Source organism: Malurus melanocephalus, unplaced genomic scaffold (genome assembly GCF_030028575.1).
Source record: "Malurus melanocephalus ecotype Western Australia unplaced genomic scaffold, MMel_1.1 scaffold_71, whole genome shotgun sequence".
Lineage (NCBI taxonomy): Eukaryota > Metazoa > Chordata > Aves > Passeriformes > Maluridae > Malurus > Malurus melanocephalus.
The window spans coordinates 680,267-697,617 of NW_026623303.1; the positions used below are offsets into that span (position 1 = coordinate 680,267).

The following is a 17,351-nucleotide window of genomic DNA, read 5'->3' on the forward strand; positions in this document are numbered from 1 at the left end:
TGTGCAATGGAATGATCTTTTGGTTAGCCTCTTCTGACAGCTCCTCTAGAAAGCTGGCACCAGAGCAGCATATGCCTTCATTCCTATCTCTTGCCTACTTCTCTTTTCTTTTAAACAAAGCCTTTGGAAAACATGTTGCCTATCATAATTTGTTTCAAAACCAGGAATACACTGCCATCTTTTCAGAAACTTGCTAGCACATGCATTTTAGTGATGTATCTGTAAATTAGTGGATGTCTAAACTATTTTTTTAGCTTTACATATGGATGTAATTACACATAGTACATATGTTGCTCCTTAATCTGTATGCAAAAATTAATTTGGTCTGTAAATACAAATTCTGTATTTCATGTTCATGGCAATACTCCATTCAAAAAATTACCATTATTTAACACCACTGCAAAGGCATAGGAAGTGATACACTAGTTTGTCTAATGTAATGATTGAGTTGAAAGTTAGTGRGATTCTTATTAGGTTACAGGTTTTTCTCCATATAATTACCAACCTTGTCTCACTTGTGATACAAAACAGCGTTCTGACACTTACATCTTTGAATGGGCCATCATCACAAACATTAATTCCTATCACTCTTGCCAACATCTATCAATCTATAGAAAGGCTTTTCTATAGAGAGAATGTAAAACATTCTCTTCCTGCTTTAGACTACAGCACATTATGAAGTCAATAAAGGCTGCTTTTAAGAGTTTTTATCCTATTTCTTTGTTAGGAAACACATTTCCATTTAGATTCTTACACTTTGTCTTCTACAGAAGATTTTCTGGGTTTTTATTTTCACTGTAGCATCTCGTTCAAGCTGTATTTTAATGAGGGCAATTTTAATACCTTGGGATCATTTTGCTTTGGCAATTCATTTTCATAATGGCAATAGCACAAAGGAAAGAAGAACACTAAACATGAAATTACAGTAACAGACTCTAGGCCTTACGCATAACAAGCTTCCACTGATGACACAGATACCTCACCAAGACATCTGAACATCTCACACACTCKAAATCAACTTATTTTACAAGTATTCTATAAAGGGTCCGTTAAAGTACTTAYACCACTGCCCACAGGACTCTAAACCTGATCTGGATGTAGACCAGGGAACTGACTGTAACACTCAGAGCCATTTCTTTCCAGTTTGCTCCCTCAAGCAGGCAGAATCCCTAGAGCTGAGCAGCCATTCGCTACAGGTTATACATTACAAGTTTCTCCTCAGATTCCAAGGATTCCCATAAAAACATTCTTCACACATAAACAGCAAAATTTCCTCTGAATTTAAATGATTCCCTTATTTCTGCAATAGCATGGAGTATATCCCAAGGCACTAAAAAGGCCTAGTAGAGTTATTAAAAGAGCAAGTACAAGAAAAAGTAAAACAAAAAAAGAAATAATTACCAAATACGGTTCTAGCAGGAACGGATTCCTTATTAATCCAGAATGAAACTTGAGAGAGGATCACGGTCATGATGCATGGGATATAGGTCTGAATCATAAAATAACCCATTTTCCGTCTGAGGTGGAAATAAACTGTCATAACAATATATTCACCTAAAAAAGAAGAAAATACTTTTCTGATTGTGTATAAAATTTGTGTTGCAGAATAAGTGTTTCAGACTCTCACCTAGGATTGCTTAAGGTGATGCTATTCATAACACTTAACATGGACAGGAAAGATATTTTGTTTAGGACAAGAACGAATGAAAGTTTTAAAAAACAAGGCCTAGAAACAGTAGATCCTTACAGCGCCATCCAGAAACTGATATMAAAAATACTGTAATACAACTAATACTGAATTACATTTTACAGTATAAGCATGATTTTTCACAGTCTTTTGAAGAAGAGAATCCCAAGACACAAGTTATCTACCTGCCATAGCATCCATAACACTGTGGTACCTACCTCCTGAATAAAACAATCAGAACAATGGTACACATAAAATGTTATGCATCTCAGCTTTTTGCTAGGTTTTGCTAAGTCAGCCCCACTATGATAATGACACAAATGCAAAAGTCATAGATAAGAATTCATACTCTAAGTTTACCTAAAATGTTATCATTCATATTAAGCAAACAGACCCAAAAAAGCAGTTTTACATAAACAGAATAAACTGTCTAAATAAAGCACTACAGAATGAGCCTTTTGGGACAGCAAGAACACTTTTTTCTTAACTCATAATAATCTATAAGCTGAGAAGTAACTTTCTAGTGAATTGCAAAATGCCATTTTATCTTTGAGTTAAACATCCATAGAGCAATACATCAAATACATTCATTTTATTGATTTCATTTTGACTGTCTTACAACACCCAAACCWGCTGATGCTCAGAAAATTATTCCAAATTTTAAAAATATTTTGGGAATATGCTTGTTTATTGCCACACTGCTCATCAGTGATCCTTCACTCATTTTGGATGCCTGTAGTTGCCATTTGCCTTATTTCTTACAGCACAAATCAGCAGAAGTATCCATTGTGACTAATGCATTTGTGCCTACCCTTATCTGACTAGAGGGTTTTTATGGTTTTAATAACCCATTCTGTATGCTGTACTTCTACCCTGAGCTGTTTGCACCGCCAAACAAAGGAAGTCTTTTGCACATAATGTGGATACAGTGCTGAGAAATTACTTCCTCACCCAGGCATCCTCTTGACTCTTCAAACTGCATTTTAAGCAGTGATTAAATGCTCATTTTGTCCCTTGGAGTAATGATCTCATTCTAGCTTTCTGAAAGACTGTCGCAATCTACTGTAATGAATCTGCAAATGTAAATCTCAAGGACAAAAACCTAATTCAGATTTACACTCTCAGCCCTTAATACATACCCTATGACATACAGTAGAATAACTTACAGGAAGAAAAAGGAAAAACCCTTTGGGCAATGTTACAGGTTATTTTTACCTCAGGTTGATTTTGACTGACGAGATTCCTACCTGTAATAGATTTAATAGTTTCAGAGGATACTGTATGCCCAAGCAGGTCATACTGAACTAAACTGGAAGACTCCTCAGGAACTTCCACTGATTTCTCAGGTCCTTTTGTCCAGGTATAAATCATTTCACTCTTTGGATAAGCATCTACAACACAGCATCAGTTTGCATAAATAGGAAACATTTTCTCATACCTTACCAAGAACACAAGCCAAACCTACTGAAACCAAACAGTAAAACACACACGAATTACTTCAGAAGATCCCCTTCATGTTAATTTACGCCCAAAAGGCCACCCTCAGAAGAGAATAAATAAGAGCTGAGGTTATTTACCAAGTGCCACACATAAATTCACTTTGCATATCAATGTGAAGACTAAATGCAAATCCTTTCCAGATCAGCCTTTACTGGGCATGCAAAGTTTTTTTAGCAATTTCTAACTAAAATTTTACTGTTAAAATATACTAATCTACAAAAAAAAGGAGTATGTACAAGGAGGACACATTTTGAAGATTGGCTGCCTATTTCTTTACAGAAAATAATGATTATACTAAAAACTACAATATTTTAAACTTTTGTTTAAAATATTTGCCATAGGTCAATAAAAAGTATACAACAGCCCCGAAATAAGCACACACAAAGCAACATTTTACATTTAATGCAAAAGACATATCTTAGGGCTAGCATTCAATCCCTACACAGTCCAAACTCCTGTTAAAATTGCATTAAATCAGTCTTACATCTGAAATGGCTACATGTTATTTCAAGTTTCACTGTGGGAAATACCAAACTAGTGTTCAGCACAATTTCTGTTGGCTGGTGATTCTGTTTGAAGAGTTGTGACTGTGGACAAGACCCCACTATTGAAGCATCCCTATCATACAGCTGATACTAAAGGAGAATCTTGCAGCACCTGGTCTCCAGTCTCACAGTGGCAGAGAGGAATAATCATAACAGAGTAGTGTCTTTAATTCCCATTCTGGCTGACTACCCAGCTGTACAAGCTAAATTTATGCTATGGGAAAACTCTGAGGGTTCTCCAGCCATTTCTAACTTCRGAGTTCTGGGTTAAAGGAAAACAGATTAATGTTCAGCCATCAGAGTGTCTAAAGCAGAGAAGTCAGTGACCAASAAGGCTTAAAAGAATAACAAGATAGTTAATGAAGTGCACCAACTACCTCCAGGGTGTCTCAGAGGTCTCTGCTTTGGATTCACATCAGGCAATCACAACTGCCTCTCTTGTTTGTAATGAAGATGTCCCAAAATGTTCCTTCTATCTAAAGTTTGAACATTTTTCAAAATCTATGTCTGACTTCAAAGCAGAAAGGTCATCTGCACGAAGATTCTTCCCACCAATTAAGAAGTTATTTTTCTAGTAAACTTGCCATCTAGTCCCTGCCATAAACTCCTATTATGGGCCAGRAGACAGACAATTACAGCTAAAGGTCAAATCTCTGCACACAACCTACACCTCTATCTTAGGATGCCAATGTGATTCCACTACCTGTAGAGAAAGTCAGCTAACCTGCTTCCCTAGGTGTCTTTTATCTGGCTGTTCCAAGTTAAGTTTGTCTTCTCCAGAGAATCTCTCACTTCATTGAGTATCCGATTCCTCCCCAAGAACCAAGAAAAACTATGTACTCAAGCAACTGTGTAAACTGACGAGCAGGATTTAATGTAATAACTGGATCACCACCTGGTTTTTAGTTCTCTGGGTTTAATTTTTGAGGTCCTAAATAAAAGTCCCAAGGAACTTAACAGGAGTTTTGTCTGCATAGGGATTGCRTATCAAGACATAAGTGTATATATTCAGAAAGTCTAGTAACTGCTCAAAATTTACTTCTACTATTTAAATTCTGTAGTTACAAAAAAATTCATAATTGCAACTTACAACTCCCAAATTTGAGAGGACAAGCATGACCATCCATGGGAAAATCCACTAATCTCATGGGACACTCTGCACTTATTGTAAGCCTATAATGGAACAAATTAAATAGTCTCTGGTTGCCATTTTGTCTAGGCAGTACAACTTTTGCATACAGTAATTGTAAGAAGTCAAACAAACACATTAGATACCTCATTGTGTACAGGATGGTGCCATTTCTCATTATTCTGAAGAGTTTATTTGGGGCTGTCATGTTATGTGCAACAGACTTTTTCCCATTCCTGAAGAAAGTGTCAGGAGTCCATACCTTCGAAACCATCAAGTTGTTAAGTCTTAAAATTTCAATAGGACCATCATATTTTAATCTTTTATCTACCCATGTCTGACGAAAGAAGACATCCATTGTATATTCCTGTATCAAATTGCAGAAAAAGAAAAACCACATTTGCATGTGTGTTTCCTGTAAAAGAAGAAATCCCTCAGGAGGAAAAAAAATCATTAGAAATGAAAATCCTAAGTCCACTACACAAACATCTTTACACCAATTAAAGTGTCTTGTATACTTCTTAATAGCTTAATTTCTTATATTAGTCAGATCAATGAACAGCTACACATTTAATCATTAAGGAATAATTAACCTAATTAGGTTGCAGAAAGCAGGCAACTGAATTTGAAGTCAAGCATATAACTGGAAACAAAATGATCTCTGACAAGAATTGTCAACAGATTTTAAAAGAAAATACATCCATAGATTGGCTGCTGCTGGCTAAACTGAAAATACCAGGACAAATGATTAGTTCCACTTTAAAGTTAGGAAAGAAAACTTAACTTCGTCTCATGAAAGTAAGCTTTTAACTGAGAAGAGCTAAGTTAGTCCTTTGCCATGCCCACAAAACATAAATTATATACATATTTGCATATATATACATTTTTTAAAAGTATGTAACTATCCCATTAACTTCTCAGAAAAGCCACACAGAAGGTCCAAAGAAAAGATGCAAACAACTGCAGAACTGCAGACACAGGCACATCATGAGAAATTATATGCGAATGAATGGATGAAAGGAATGCATTTCTCATCTCAGGAAGCTAAAGCATTTCCCAAAAAAACTATCATGTGTCATTGAAAAAGGTAACATGGAAAGCTTTAAGTCCTTTCTAACTTACTCTGATTGTGTTGTTAAGCCAAACTATGTTTTCTGACTTCATTTCAAATTCTTTTGCATAATACTTCCACTGGAATTACTTGTAAGGCCATATCTATTTGCATTGGCAAGGAGACATGTCTACTAGTGTAATGCATTTTAGGATTATATCTGTCTTCTTTTCCATGACTGTATCCTCCACTGTGGTTTACAGTTAATCCATGAAAAGTGTCTCCTCTAATGTCATTCCTTGCTGGTGACTTCATAGCACATAAGTAGCAGTTTCTGTAATTACTTTGTACATGACAGATTTTGTAATATGAGATTTCAACCATTTTCATTACAAAATGAAAACGGGTACRAAAGCAACTAAAAAGGACATTCTGATCATCCCCTGTAGTGAGACCATATCACACTTTGCTGCAGTGAATTTTAAAAGAGCAGCCACATTCAGATTACATTGGGTCACTAATGGATACATTAGAAAGTATTCCAGAAACAATTCCTGTGTCCCTAAATACCCTAATTAATCCCTAATCAACAAAGAGGAAATATGTACTGCAAACTCTCCTTTTTCCAGATCCTTACCTATCTTCAGTCCACGTTCTCACTTCTGCCTGCTCCAATGTAACAACTCCCATGAAAATGAAACCTAAGAGACGCCACACAGCCCTCATTGTAGATTTGAGGCACATATTACTAGATTTCCTTGGGACTACATTTTTGTACCCCTTGTCACTCTGATAACATCATACTGCACAGGCTAACCAATGAAGGGGTGAGATGCATTTCAACATGAGACTGCTGTCACGAATGTATTCCTTGAAAAAATACCTCGCTATCACACATATTTCTACATAATAGAAGTAAATCAGGAGCACCATAAAGTGAAAAACAGCACTATATGGGCAGAAAATTACTACCCTGAAACTGCTTTTTCCATGAAGAAGTTCAGTTCAGCACATACGGCTAAGTTATTTCTATGGGATTTCTTGAATATGTTATAAAAAGATCAACTACTGCATGATTTAATGGTATATCACTGTATTTTAGAAGTTGATGAGAGTTTTGCTGGATTTGACCTTGAAAGCAAAAGCCATTCAGGCACAAATAACAGAACATGCAGATGTAATATCTCTCTGCTACTATTTCATGCGTGTCACTTGGGCGTTTAATTTTTGCAGATACGAAAACTCTATTCAGACAAACATTTGCTGAAAGTGATGCTAGAAAGAGCACAAAGATCAGCAAAGGGCACTCATCTGAAATGAAAACGTCAACAAGTAATTGTGATATCATTATTATTCACCTGAGAATACAAGTTTCAGAAACAAAAAGCAATTTCAAAGATGTTACACATTTTCCCCACAGCAGACTGACTTAGACACTCCCTGCAAGGCCACATTCTGTGTCTATGCCATGAAAGTCTGTTTTAAATCCTATGAAGTGAATTTCTTAAGCCAGCCAAAACCCACTGAAAGTGTGACCAGAATCAGGCCTGTACCTGTAAATTAAGCTGTTACTAATCTTGCCTAATCTGCATGATTGACAGAACAGTACAGATGAAGCATCTACTCCTACTGCAGTTAATGGTTTCTCAGAACCAGGAAACGACATTTTAATTCCAGAAATACATACCATTTCTACATCAGAAACAGGTCCAAAACTGGTGACATATATATCTGTTTTGACTTCAGTAACAGGACCTAATGTATGAAAAGGAAGTGAGCAAGAAAATTTGAATTTTGCAGGTCAACAATTCCCATAAATGATCCTGGCGTGTGAACAGTTACCGCTTTCAGGGTTCTGTGGATGAGCAAGAGCAAAATGCAAACAGAGGTCAATTCAGGTAAGTCTCAAATAAGAAGCACTGCTCAATTACCTTTACCACAAAAGTAAATCAAAAGCAGCATTTCCATGCAAATCCCCATTTGGAAAACCAATGTTGACTCAATGGCTAAGAAAACTGATGTCAAAAACTTAAAAGGCTCACTAAAAACACCTTTTTACTTAACAACAAGCACTGAATCCAGGAAATCAACATTCCTCAAAGCATTTCTTACTAATATTTGGACCTACTGGTTATAACTGGACTACAGTCATTAGCATGCCATGCACCGAGCAATTTGGTATTGCAGGATCAAGAAGTGCATCCACATCCTGAGATGTACTTAAGGGTTTTAATACTAATATCCAAAATAAAAGTTGGAGGTCTAAGCATTTTAGAGGGTTTGAACCAAGATGCATGTTCAGCTACAAAGCCTGTCTTGAAAGAACTAGTGATACTTAGGACACTGTTAAAAACAGAGGTTTTGCACTCTCACAGCTGCATTCGGCAAATCAGCTACCAGAGAAAGCAGTTTCATTTTATAYTATTTCCTTGACTACCTTGAAATTTCTGATGGGCATTCACTCTACAGTAGACTCTACATTTCCCCTCAAACCAAAGAACACATGCACTAATTTCACTGAGATTTAGGTCTGTTCCCAATGTAAAAGGGTAGAAAGCTGCTAATCATTACAAGCTGTTACAATGATTTTGTGATCAAAGCATTAGCTAACAGTTGAATTCAGGTAATTATCTCACACCATAAATTTAAAAAAAAAAAAAAAAAAAAAAANACAATTATTTAAGGTCTTACCAAACAGTATCTGTTTGAAAAACATGCATGATCAACAAATTCACAACCAGCTTCTAAATCCCTACAACTCAAATTACTAAAGAGGATAAGTGGCTCAAGTCTGRTAATTCAAGCTTTATCATAGTATTTGCAATCTAAAAATGAAAGGAGGAAAGACTCAACAGAGTTAGCAGCAGAATAATACGTTCCACTTGAAAAAAGAAAATTTTAAAAATCATTCTTCATAGATGTCACTTTGAATCAAATGGTAAAAGACAAAAAAATAAGCAATGGGAAAACAGGAAACCTGTACTTTTTGCACCTAGAATGATTCTCAAGCTGTGAACAAAAAGTAAAAGAAAACCATGTAAAATTATTTTACTACAGAATTTGCAAATTTAGAGAAGAACAGCTAAGAATTTTTCAGCTAAATGTCAAAAGGATTACTTTGGTGGAAGCTAAGTTTCACAGAAGGCCATTTTCTCAAAATAACTCTCAAGAAATTTCACTGTACAACAGGTGGTAGCTCAGAGGTYCCTGGAAAGTCAGAGAGTTTGGCATGTCTGTTTCAAAGAGGTTTTAAGAAGCAACTCCCAAGTTCCAGATAACACACTTTCATACCATGCCATTTGTTTTGCAATGGGCTGCTCTCTAAATATGTCAGATGGAAGCTGCACCCTTTCCTAAAAATAATAAAGCATTAATTGGTTGGAGAAATCCCTGAGTGAGTGTTTAGATCACCCATTTTATTGACAACATAAACCAGTGACATTTCCTGAATATAGTTACTTCTGGAAAGCAGAAGAGTTCCAAGAGTTTAGAAGTGAAGACATTTATTTATCTACAGTGCTAGCAAATGGGAGAGAAAAGCCCAATCATATGTAGAAACAGAAGAGATTCAATTACAACTGATCTCCCATAATCCATGACAATTTATCCAGGATTGGTTTAAATATATGAATATTTATTTTATTTGAACTTRAGATATTTCTGAAATCAGTTCCACAGAAATGAAAAATCTATTTCCCAAACAGCTTGAACAAGAACATACAGGAATAAGTGATAGTTACTCAATAATAACAGAATACTAAATCCTGCACTCACTTCCTGCAAGACTCCCTTTCAGGAACCGAGTTCAATAATGAGTATTCTCTTATTACTGAGTAACAGAGACAAGCCCCTGAATTTCTTTCAGGAACTGCTTCACGTATTAGTTATAAGAAACAAAATAGCAATAGTCCTCAAATAAACCCCAAACTTTTAAGTGTTTTTCCTCTGATGGTATATTCTTTCCTTAAACTCACAGAACACTGTAATTTTACAGTCATACCAAATTGAGCAAAGGGACACATTTTTCCCAGGGGCATGAGCTGCTTCTCCTCAGACATTGATTTCTTTTGTTTTATTAAATGATTAAAGCTTCATGGGCAAGAGGCATTCAGAGGCTTTTGAATCTTTGGTTTTTTTGGAGTTTCTCAGAAAGAAGGGGAAAGCTAAGATCAAGAAACTAATCTTCAAATCAGCAAGCCTATGACTTAATGTTATCTGAAATACTACAGCAGCAGCACTACACAAACTATGTTTGAGTTCACTCTCCAGTAACTGCTATCTTCAAATATTCTCAAATATTTATTAGCATGACCCATGAAAAAGAAGGAAGCAGGAACTCTCAGACACTAATGAGGCCACAAAATAGCATTTACTTTTGGTTGCTTGTTCAACATGATGGCAGAAGAGTGACAAAACAGATGTTAAAAATCACATCCTATTCCACTAGAAAATGGGAGATGAATGAGCATCTAGAAATACTTTCGGCATCATAACAGTTATCCAGCTAGTACTGACATACAAATCCTCGCTTTGCAGCCAAAACCTTGGTCAAACTGTTCAGTGTGTGGTAGGAGCAAAGACAGTGAAGCTGATTATCTCCTTAATGCTTTCTCTCCAATTGCAGCCCTTTCATGCTCCATGTCTTCCACCTACGTTGGCCTTAACAGTTGTGAAATGACAACTCTTGGATTTTTCTAGCCCATCCCMGTACTTAATGCCAACCCAGGAGTATCTATGGCGACACCAATACCTATCTTCTATTCTTCTTGTTCTGGAAGAAAACATAACTCCAGTTGGTAACAATAGCAGGGGTATAAATAGTGAGTCATGCTGCTGCTTCTTTTTTAAACTATTATTAATCGTGGGAATTCCTGTCAACGAGGAGGTGATCTGTAGTCACCTAACCTACTTTTACTGGAGATTTAAGCAGCCCTCCAAAACGAATATGTTGTACCACTTAATCAACTCAGGCTCTGCAAGCAGAAGATCCTATTAGAATCCTTAACACTCTATTACTGGCAATAAAATGCAGCAATTTGTAAGAAGGCCAATTAACTTAAAATATGACCATTTGGGCTTACCCCTCAATGGATCCTCACAAAGTATCTATCTTCCATAAATCTTCAGGAATGCTGAAGAACTATTTATATCATACTGGTGTGTATTTTTATGTCAATGAAATAGGAGAGTCCTACACACTGCAGTGGGAACAGTTAAGTCTGAATCACTGCTTGCAAGATAATATACTTTAAAGAAGCTCAGGCAGGATTAAAAGCAACCCCTGCAAAAAGCCAGAATAGTTCAGTGTTTAAGATGTTACATGTGGGCTGCAGAAGTGATGCCAGGCCCTAACCCTGGCAAGAGGAACATAAGAGAGCTCTCCCATGCATTTTGTGTCAACATATGGGTTGAGCTGCAGCACAGCTCCCAGTGAAAGACTTCGGGCTCCATTATCGCTGCGTCTCCATAGGCAACTGTCACTGCAGAGATCTCCTCTGTATGTAAACAGTGGGATCCTGCGCAGGCTTTCTGTAGATTGCAAATTCTGCCATCAAGGGTCCCACAACTAATCGGAAACATTCACAAGTCTGTACAAAGGTTTTAACGTACAAAGTACAATTTAAAATGCTGTGCAGTCATTGAYGCTATTATGAGATCAATCTCAGGATATATAAATCACATAAAATCACATTACATCAGTTCCTACAGCTACATTAAAAAAAAAAAAAAGTAGTTGCTACAGACTTTTTTTTAAAATATAACTACATGTGAAAGATTTGGTGCTTTCTCTTTCCAAATTCTTGCTGCTTGAATAGGGTTGACATTTTTTAAGTGAGGCAAAAAAAGAAAAGAAAAAACCTTCATATGAAACATGTTCTCTTGTTTCATTCTATCAGAAAGAACAGCTAAGGACACCTGCTATATATAAGAATTCTGCTCATAAGCCAGAACTAGGTAGGGCATTTTTAAAAAATTAATGCAGAATTCAACACATGGGCTACATTCTCTACCAAAAGACAAAACAACAAACACAGCAGAACATGATAACCTTTGTCTCTCTGCATGTTCATCCATYAGCATATCTGAAGCTGAAAAGGGAAAAATATTCTTTCAGAAACTAGGAGATTACTGTTTGCCTGTTTATCAGCAAATCATCTCTGCTGAGACAGCCAATAAGCCTGATACTGGTGCCAGCTTCCATGATGTGGACACCTGTCTACTAAGAACTGGACTAAGAATATCAGCTAATTTTATGCAGATCGCTGAACAACAGACAGATGGTAATGACTTCAAGCATTAMTAACTGAGGCCAAATTCAAATCTGTCACCTACAGGTATCTAACACCATATCCTGTTAAGCTTTGAGTCATCAACTCTCACCAGCTGAGAAAGAATGGACAACTGCYGGGAAAAAAAAAATTACCAGCTTCACTTTTCAATGCTCACTCCAAGTCCRTTTGTCCATCTGCAATCTAAATAGTAAAAACAAATTACAGTATCTATTATGCTGAGCAATGGAACCTTGAAGGTATCCATGAGTTCCTAGTAAGAGCAGATAATCATGTAGATATTTTTATTTTCTCTAAAAACAGAAAATTGCTTTCGCTCTTCAAATGTATTCTGTGTTTATTTTCTGACTAAAGTCCTGCATAGACAGGAAATGAAACTCTTCAGAAATACTGCTCATCAGCTGAACAACACACAGACTAGATGGGGCAGAGAATCCTTCTACCCTTGCTAGGGGAGACAATGGCCATATTTAATCCTACCAAGCATTCAGCTGCACTTTCACAGTTACGAGATCATGAGAAAGAATACAAAAGAAGGGAGAAAATAAAAAAGGGAAATGAATGAACACAGTCCTGCTCCTTCTGTTCATGAGTCAGTGTACATGGCAATTTCCAAACAGAAAGCCCCAGAGCTAACATCAGTAGTTAACAGTGAGATTCAAAACTCAYGCCAGGCTCTGCCTCATGCACACAAACAGAACTCAGGGAGAGGACTCCAGCTTTCACTGACTGGGCRGCCACTCCACAACGCGCCAGTGACGTGCTGGGGGCGATGCCAGCAGCTTGTGGTCAGCTTGACCTGAGAACCTTGGGCAGGGGGCGAGTCACACACCGCTTTCTTTCTTTGGTCTGGCCATACAATTGGCCATTAAAGCAAGACACCAGAGATCAGCTGTTCTCTGAAAGGCACAAATCATTAAAAGTAGCAGATACATGGCAGCACAGAACGCTGTCACCCTCATCAGCTTCAGTCTCCTTATTCCTCCTTAAGTCCAGGCTTAAGTGTGATTAGTTACTGTATTGTGAAAATTTCAAAGATACCATTACATTTTTTAAATTTACCGTCCAATACAGGTTTGAATTGGCTCTTGCAGGCCCTCATTAACATCAATAGTTGTTCAGGTGAAGTCTGAAATCATGCATGGGTTTAAAATGGCATGAAATGGCATTTAAATCAGACACAGGCCTTTTACTTCAAGTGAACAACACTCCTTTCAAAGACTTTTGACTTCTACTGTCACTTTGAAACTAATCACCAGAAAGGCAATAGAGTGATTTTCAGACAAAACAAAGCTTTTGTAACTTTGTTTTAGTTTTTCTTCATATAATATACAAAATTTCTAAAGTCAAATGAAAACTGAAGACAGGTTTTAGCTAGAAATGCTTTTACTTTAAACTTTTATGGCTGAATCAAAATAGTATTATGGTAGTACTCTTGAAGTTTTTCTACAGATGATAATTTTAACTAATGACACTACAAGCAGCTGCTGTAAAAAAACTGTTTTTATAGAGTGGTTTTGACCAGGAAACCCACRTGGAATATAAATTGCATGTTGAAATTCAAGATAATGATGTAACAGAGCATACAGTGTAGGGAATGAACTAACTTCAYCTCCATCACACTGTTTTCGAACATCATACAGCATTACTTTACTCATTAGTCCTTAAATACCTTCTCTCTACTCAAATTCAAAACTCTCATGCATTGAAAGTCTTCCTGACAGCAGATGCATTTTTTTTTCTTTCCTACATAAAACTGCCCATTCTGCTTTACTTCATTCAATTTCTAGGTGACATTGCTTCTCTCTTTAGAGTCTTCCCCCATCCCAGCTTAATTGAAGCTTTCATTTAAATGGTCTTTTGCAGCCTTTCTAATAAATCCTTCTGGTTTTATCACACTACCAAACCACACAGTGCTAGTAAGGTGACAGCAACTTTTTAAGTTTATGAAATTAATTTAATTAAGTGAATTTATAATGCAAGGTGTCAATCCAATGACAAGGGGACGTTCATTCTTCTATTTGGTGTCAACATATGCCATGCTCCTGTGTTAGTAACACCAAGAGAAGCTTCCATATACTCCACTGGGTTCACAACTCTTCCGGGAGACCACAACCACATTTGTAAGCATGCYGAGGCAATTTAACTTCTTGTCCATAATTACCAAAAATTGCGCAAATTAATGACATTATGGAGAATTTTGATCTTGTTGTAGGAAATTTCCAAAATCAAACATTTTCTACTTTGCTCTGCATGTGATAATCCTCATGTATTTTTATTTGTGGTAACTCTGGAATATGCCAACGAAATTCAGATTTGGCTACCTCCCCAGGTCTGATTTTAAACATAATTTGTGCCAGAATTAGAAATATTTTCATCAATTTGAAGTTTAAAATCAGCATCAGTTAGTCCTCTGCAAGGCCTTTTGTTCTTAAAATAAAACCTTCGTTTCATTTCAAGCCATGTGAAAACTAGATGGTGAATCAGCTTCAAGAAGAAAACAAAAATAAGTATTCTTCTGTTCATCAGAAAGTGATGTAGCTCGATATTACCAAAACACACTATACTTTCCATCTCTAAATATTCCCATCCCCTCTGACACTGTTTGCAATGCTACAAACTAGTGAGTGACCCACTTTTTAAGATACAAATCCCATTTTTATAGAGATTTATCAGAAAAAAAACCTCCAAAATATAGATAAAAGTTGATGTTGATATTCTGTGTTTCAATAGTCTGTAGTTATTACTCTGAACAATGCCAAAAAGTGAAATCTGATAAATTACAGAAATTTCTTTCTTTAGTTGGTTTTKCTGTTYGATTTTTTTTTAATCTAAAGTTGGTCTTCTCAAATCAGGTGCAGATAATTTTCACTGTAAGGAGCTAGCGAGGCAAGCATCATTTTTAAAAACTAAGCATTTTCCTTCCATGTTTTACTTAAACGTTCAAAACTCAAAGATGAGAGGCTTAAATATAAGCCATAGAGATGTTTATGAGGAGAAGGAAGAAGCAAAATAATATCCATTTGTGAAATATTGACCCAGAAATATTTAACTCAGGCTGAAATCTGAGAGCTTTTTCCTGCCTTTATCATTTATTTCAGAGTTGCCAATATGAAAGTTCAAGAGGATACAATGAACTTTTCTGCCTTGATCGCATTTTGTTGAAAGTCGTCCACACTTACAGAGGAAAAATATCTACTCTTGCAAAACATCTTGCAAAGGACAACTCTATTAAAACAAAAATCAACATATASTACATATTTAGTAGTTGTTTAATTTTGGAAATCTGATAATGCTCATAAAGCATCTTTGCTAGATGACTAATTAGTTGGCATTCAACCTAAAATGATGCCAAACATAGCACATCTCTTGTACGCGTGCAGAAGTGTCTGTAACCTCTCTGCAAAGACTAAATTGCAAAAGGCTATCAGTTCCCAATGACTCCTCCGGGTGTTCATAAATTTAGCTTCCTTCTCACTTGATGTGCAAGCTAACTCAAGAAGGCCTCATTTATTCCATACATTCAATAAAAGAGTGGTCCATGGAGCCAGGTGCTGTCCTTTAACAATCAGGATCATGTGTGTGAGCACTGCATGTGGGGAATGTGCTGGCATATCAGTGTGGATGGATCACATGTATGAAGAAGGTACTTCACGAAGAGGAGGAAGAAAGTATTTYGCAGCATAAACCTACACAAGGATCTCATTCAATCCTGTATTGGAAGCAGCCTATAAAAATCTCRTTATAGCTTTGAGCATCAGAAAAAGAGCTGTAGCATTCCTTCATAAATAGTTTTTAAATTATTTTTACTTTCAAAATTGCATTTTCAATATCTTCATTCCTTCATAAACTTTTATTTTGCCTGAATCTTAATGATTTCTTGTTCCAAGTACCTACACAAACCCATCAAAATCATAAAGAAGAGCCAAGTCTGCTGCTTCTTMAGCATCACAAAACTGCATCTTAACAGCTAGGGGAAAGAAGAGGCCCAAAACCTCCACATGCAAAGCACAGGTGAAAGCAAATTTGGAACTCCTTCACATTTAATTCCTATACAGCAAATAAGTCTACTACTTTTAAATCAAAGCTAGAACTCCAGCAACTRTGGTAAAGAACTGGCATGCTCAAGCACCTGAGCTCTGATTTTCCCCAACTAGCAGAACACAATTCATCAGACCTAAGCTCTTGGGCTGGTAAAAGTACACTTGTTTCTATCAGGACCCGATCACGGCATTTACGGGTCAGAAACTGCCAAGAACGAGAAGAATCTGGATGTTAGACAGGTCCCTCCATCCCCATCAAGCCAACGCACAGCGGCTTAAGGGCTCATTTTTCCTCCAGCGCAGCAGCAGCAGCAGCCCGAGCCCGGGATGTGGGCAGAGAAGCAAAGCGGGGGCTGAGCACGGGACCGCCCCAGCGGGGCCCCCACGGCCGGGACTGCGCAGCACCCCCCAGGCTTTGGGGCCAGGCGCTGCCTCGCTGCCGGCCCTTCCCGGAGGGTCCGGACCCCGGGGCGGCCAGTGGGGACACACCCCCGCTTTTTCGGTCACTACGGGTCAGTCCGAGCGGTGAGAGCCGCGTCCCCCGCCCCTGCCCAGCGACCCCCCGCCCGCGCCGCGCCGCCACCGTACCCCCAAATCCCGGTCGCAGCCGGTTGTCATAGCCATCCAGGAGGCTGTTCAGAATGCTGGTGAAATTCTCCGGCCACAATTTCTCCTCTTTCTTGATTTGCCCCGGCGGCCCGGTGAGACTGCGAGGCAAAGAGGGAGCGGGTAAGCGGAAACGCCGGGAGCCCGCGGGGAGCAGCAGCACCGGACCGGCCGCCGGGATACTCACCAGGTCGCCAGGCACAGGCAGTGCAGGAGGGCGATGGAGAGACCCGAGGACATGGCGATGGCTGGCTCCTTGGCAGAAACCATCTTTGCATGCCATACTTCACGCCTGGGCACGCTAAACGCCTTGTCCGGGGCGGGGAGGGGTTCGCGGGGCCCGGCGGGGGGGCGGCGGCCCCCGACGGTCCCACATGCGCGGCGCCCCGGTTGCCAAGCGCCCGGCACGGGCGGAGGAGCGGCGAGCGAGTTTCCCCGCACCGTTAACTCTCTCGGGGCAACAGGCGCCGGTCCCCGCCGCTCCCCCCGCTCCCACCCCC

General features: G+C 38.3%; 1 protein-coding gene across 1 annotated transcript in view; it reads right to left on the bottom strand.

Annotated features, from left to right (window-relative positions):
* Positions 1–17,121, bottom strand: part of GABRA4 (gamma-aminobutyric acid type A receptor subunit alpha4) — a 36,321-nt gene extending 19,200 nt beyond the window's left edge. The window contains exons 1-7 of the mRNA XM_057366739.1: positions 17,039–17,121; positions 16,834–16,952; positions 7,600–7,667; positions 5,008–5,228; positions 4,823–4,905; positions 2,935–3,078; positions 1,402–1,554 (exon numbers count right to left, since the gene is read on the bottom strand). Of these exons, the coding sequence (XP_057222722.1) occupies positions 1,402–1,554; positions 2,935–3,078; positions 4,823–4,905; positions 5,008–5,228; positions 7,600–7,667; positions 16,834–16,952; positions 17,039–17,121 (871 nt within the window). The remainder of the gene's footprint in view (positions 1–1,401; positions 1,555–2,934; positions 3,079–4,822; positions 4,906–5,007; positions 5,229–7,599; positions 7,668–16,833; positions 16,953–17,038) is intronic.
* Positions 17,122–17,351: the final 230 nt, after the last annotated feature.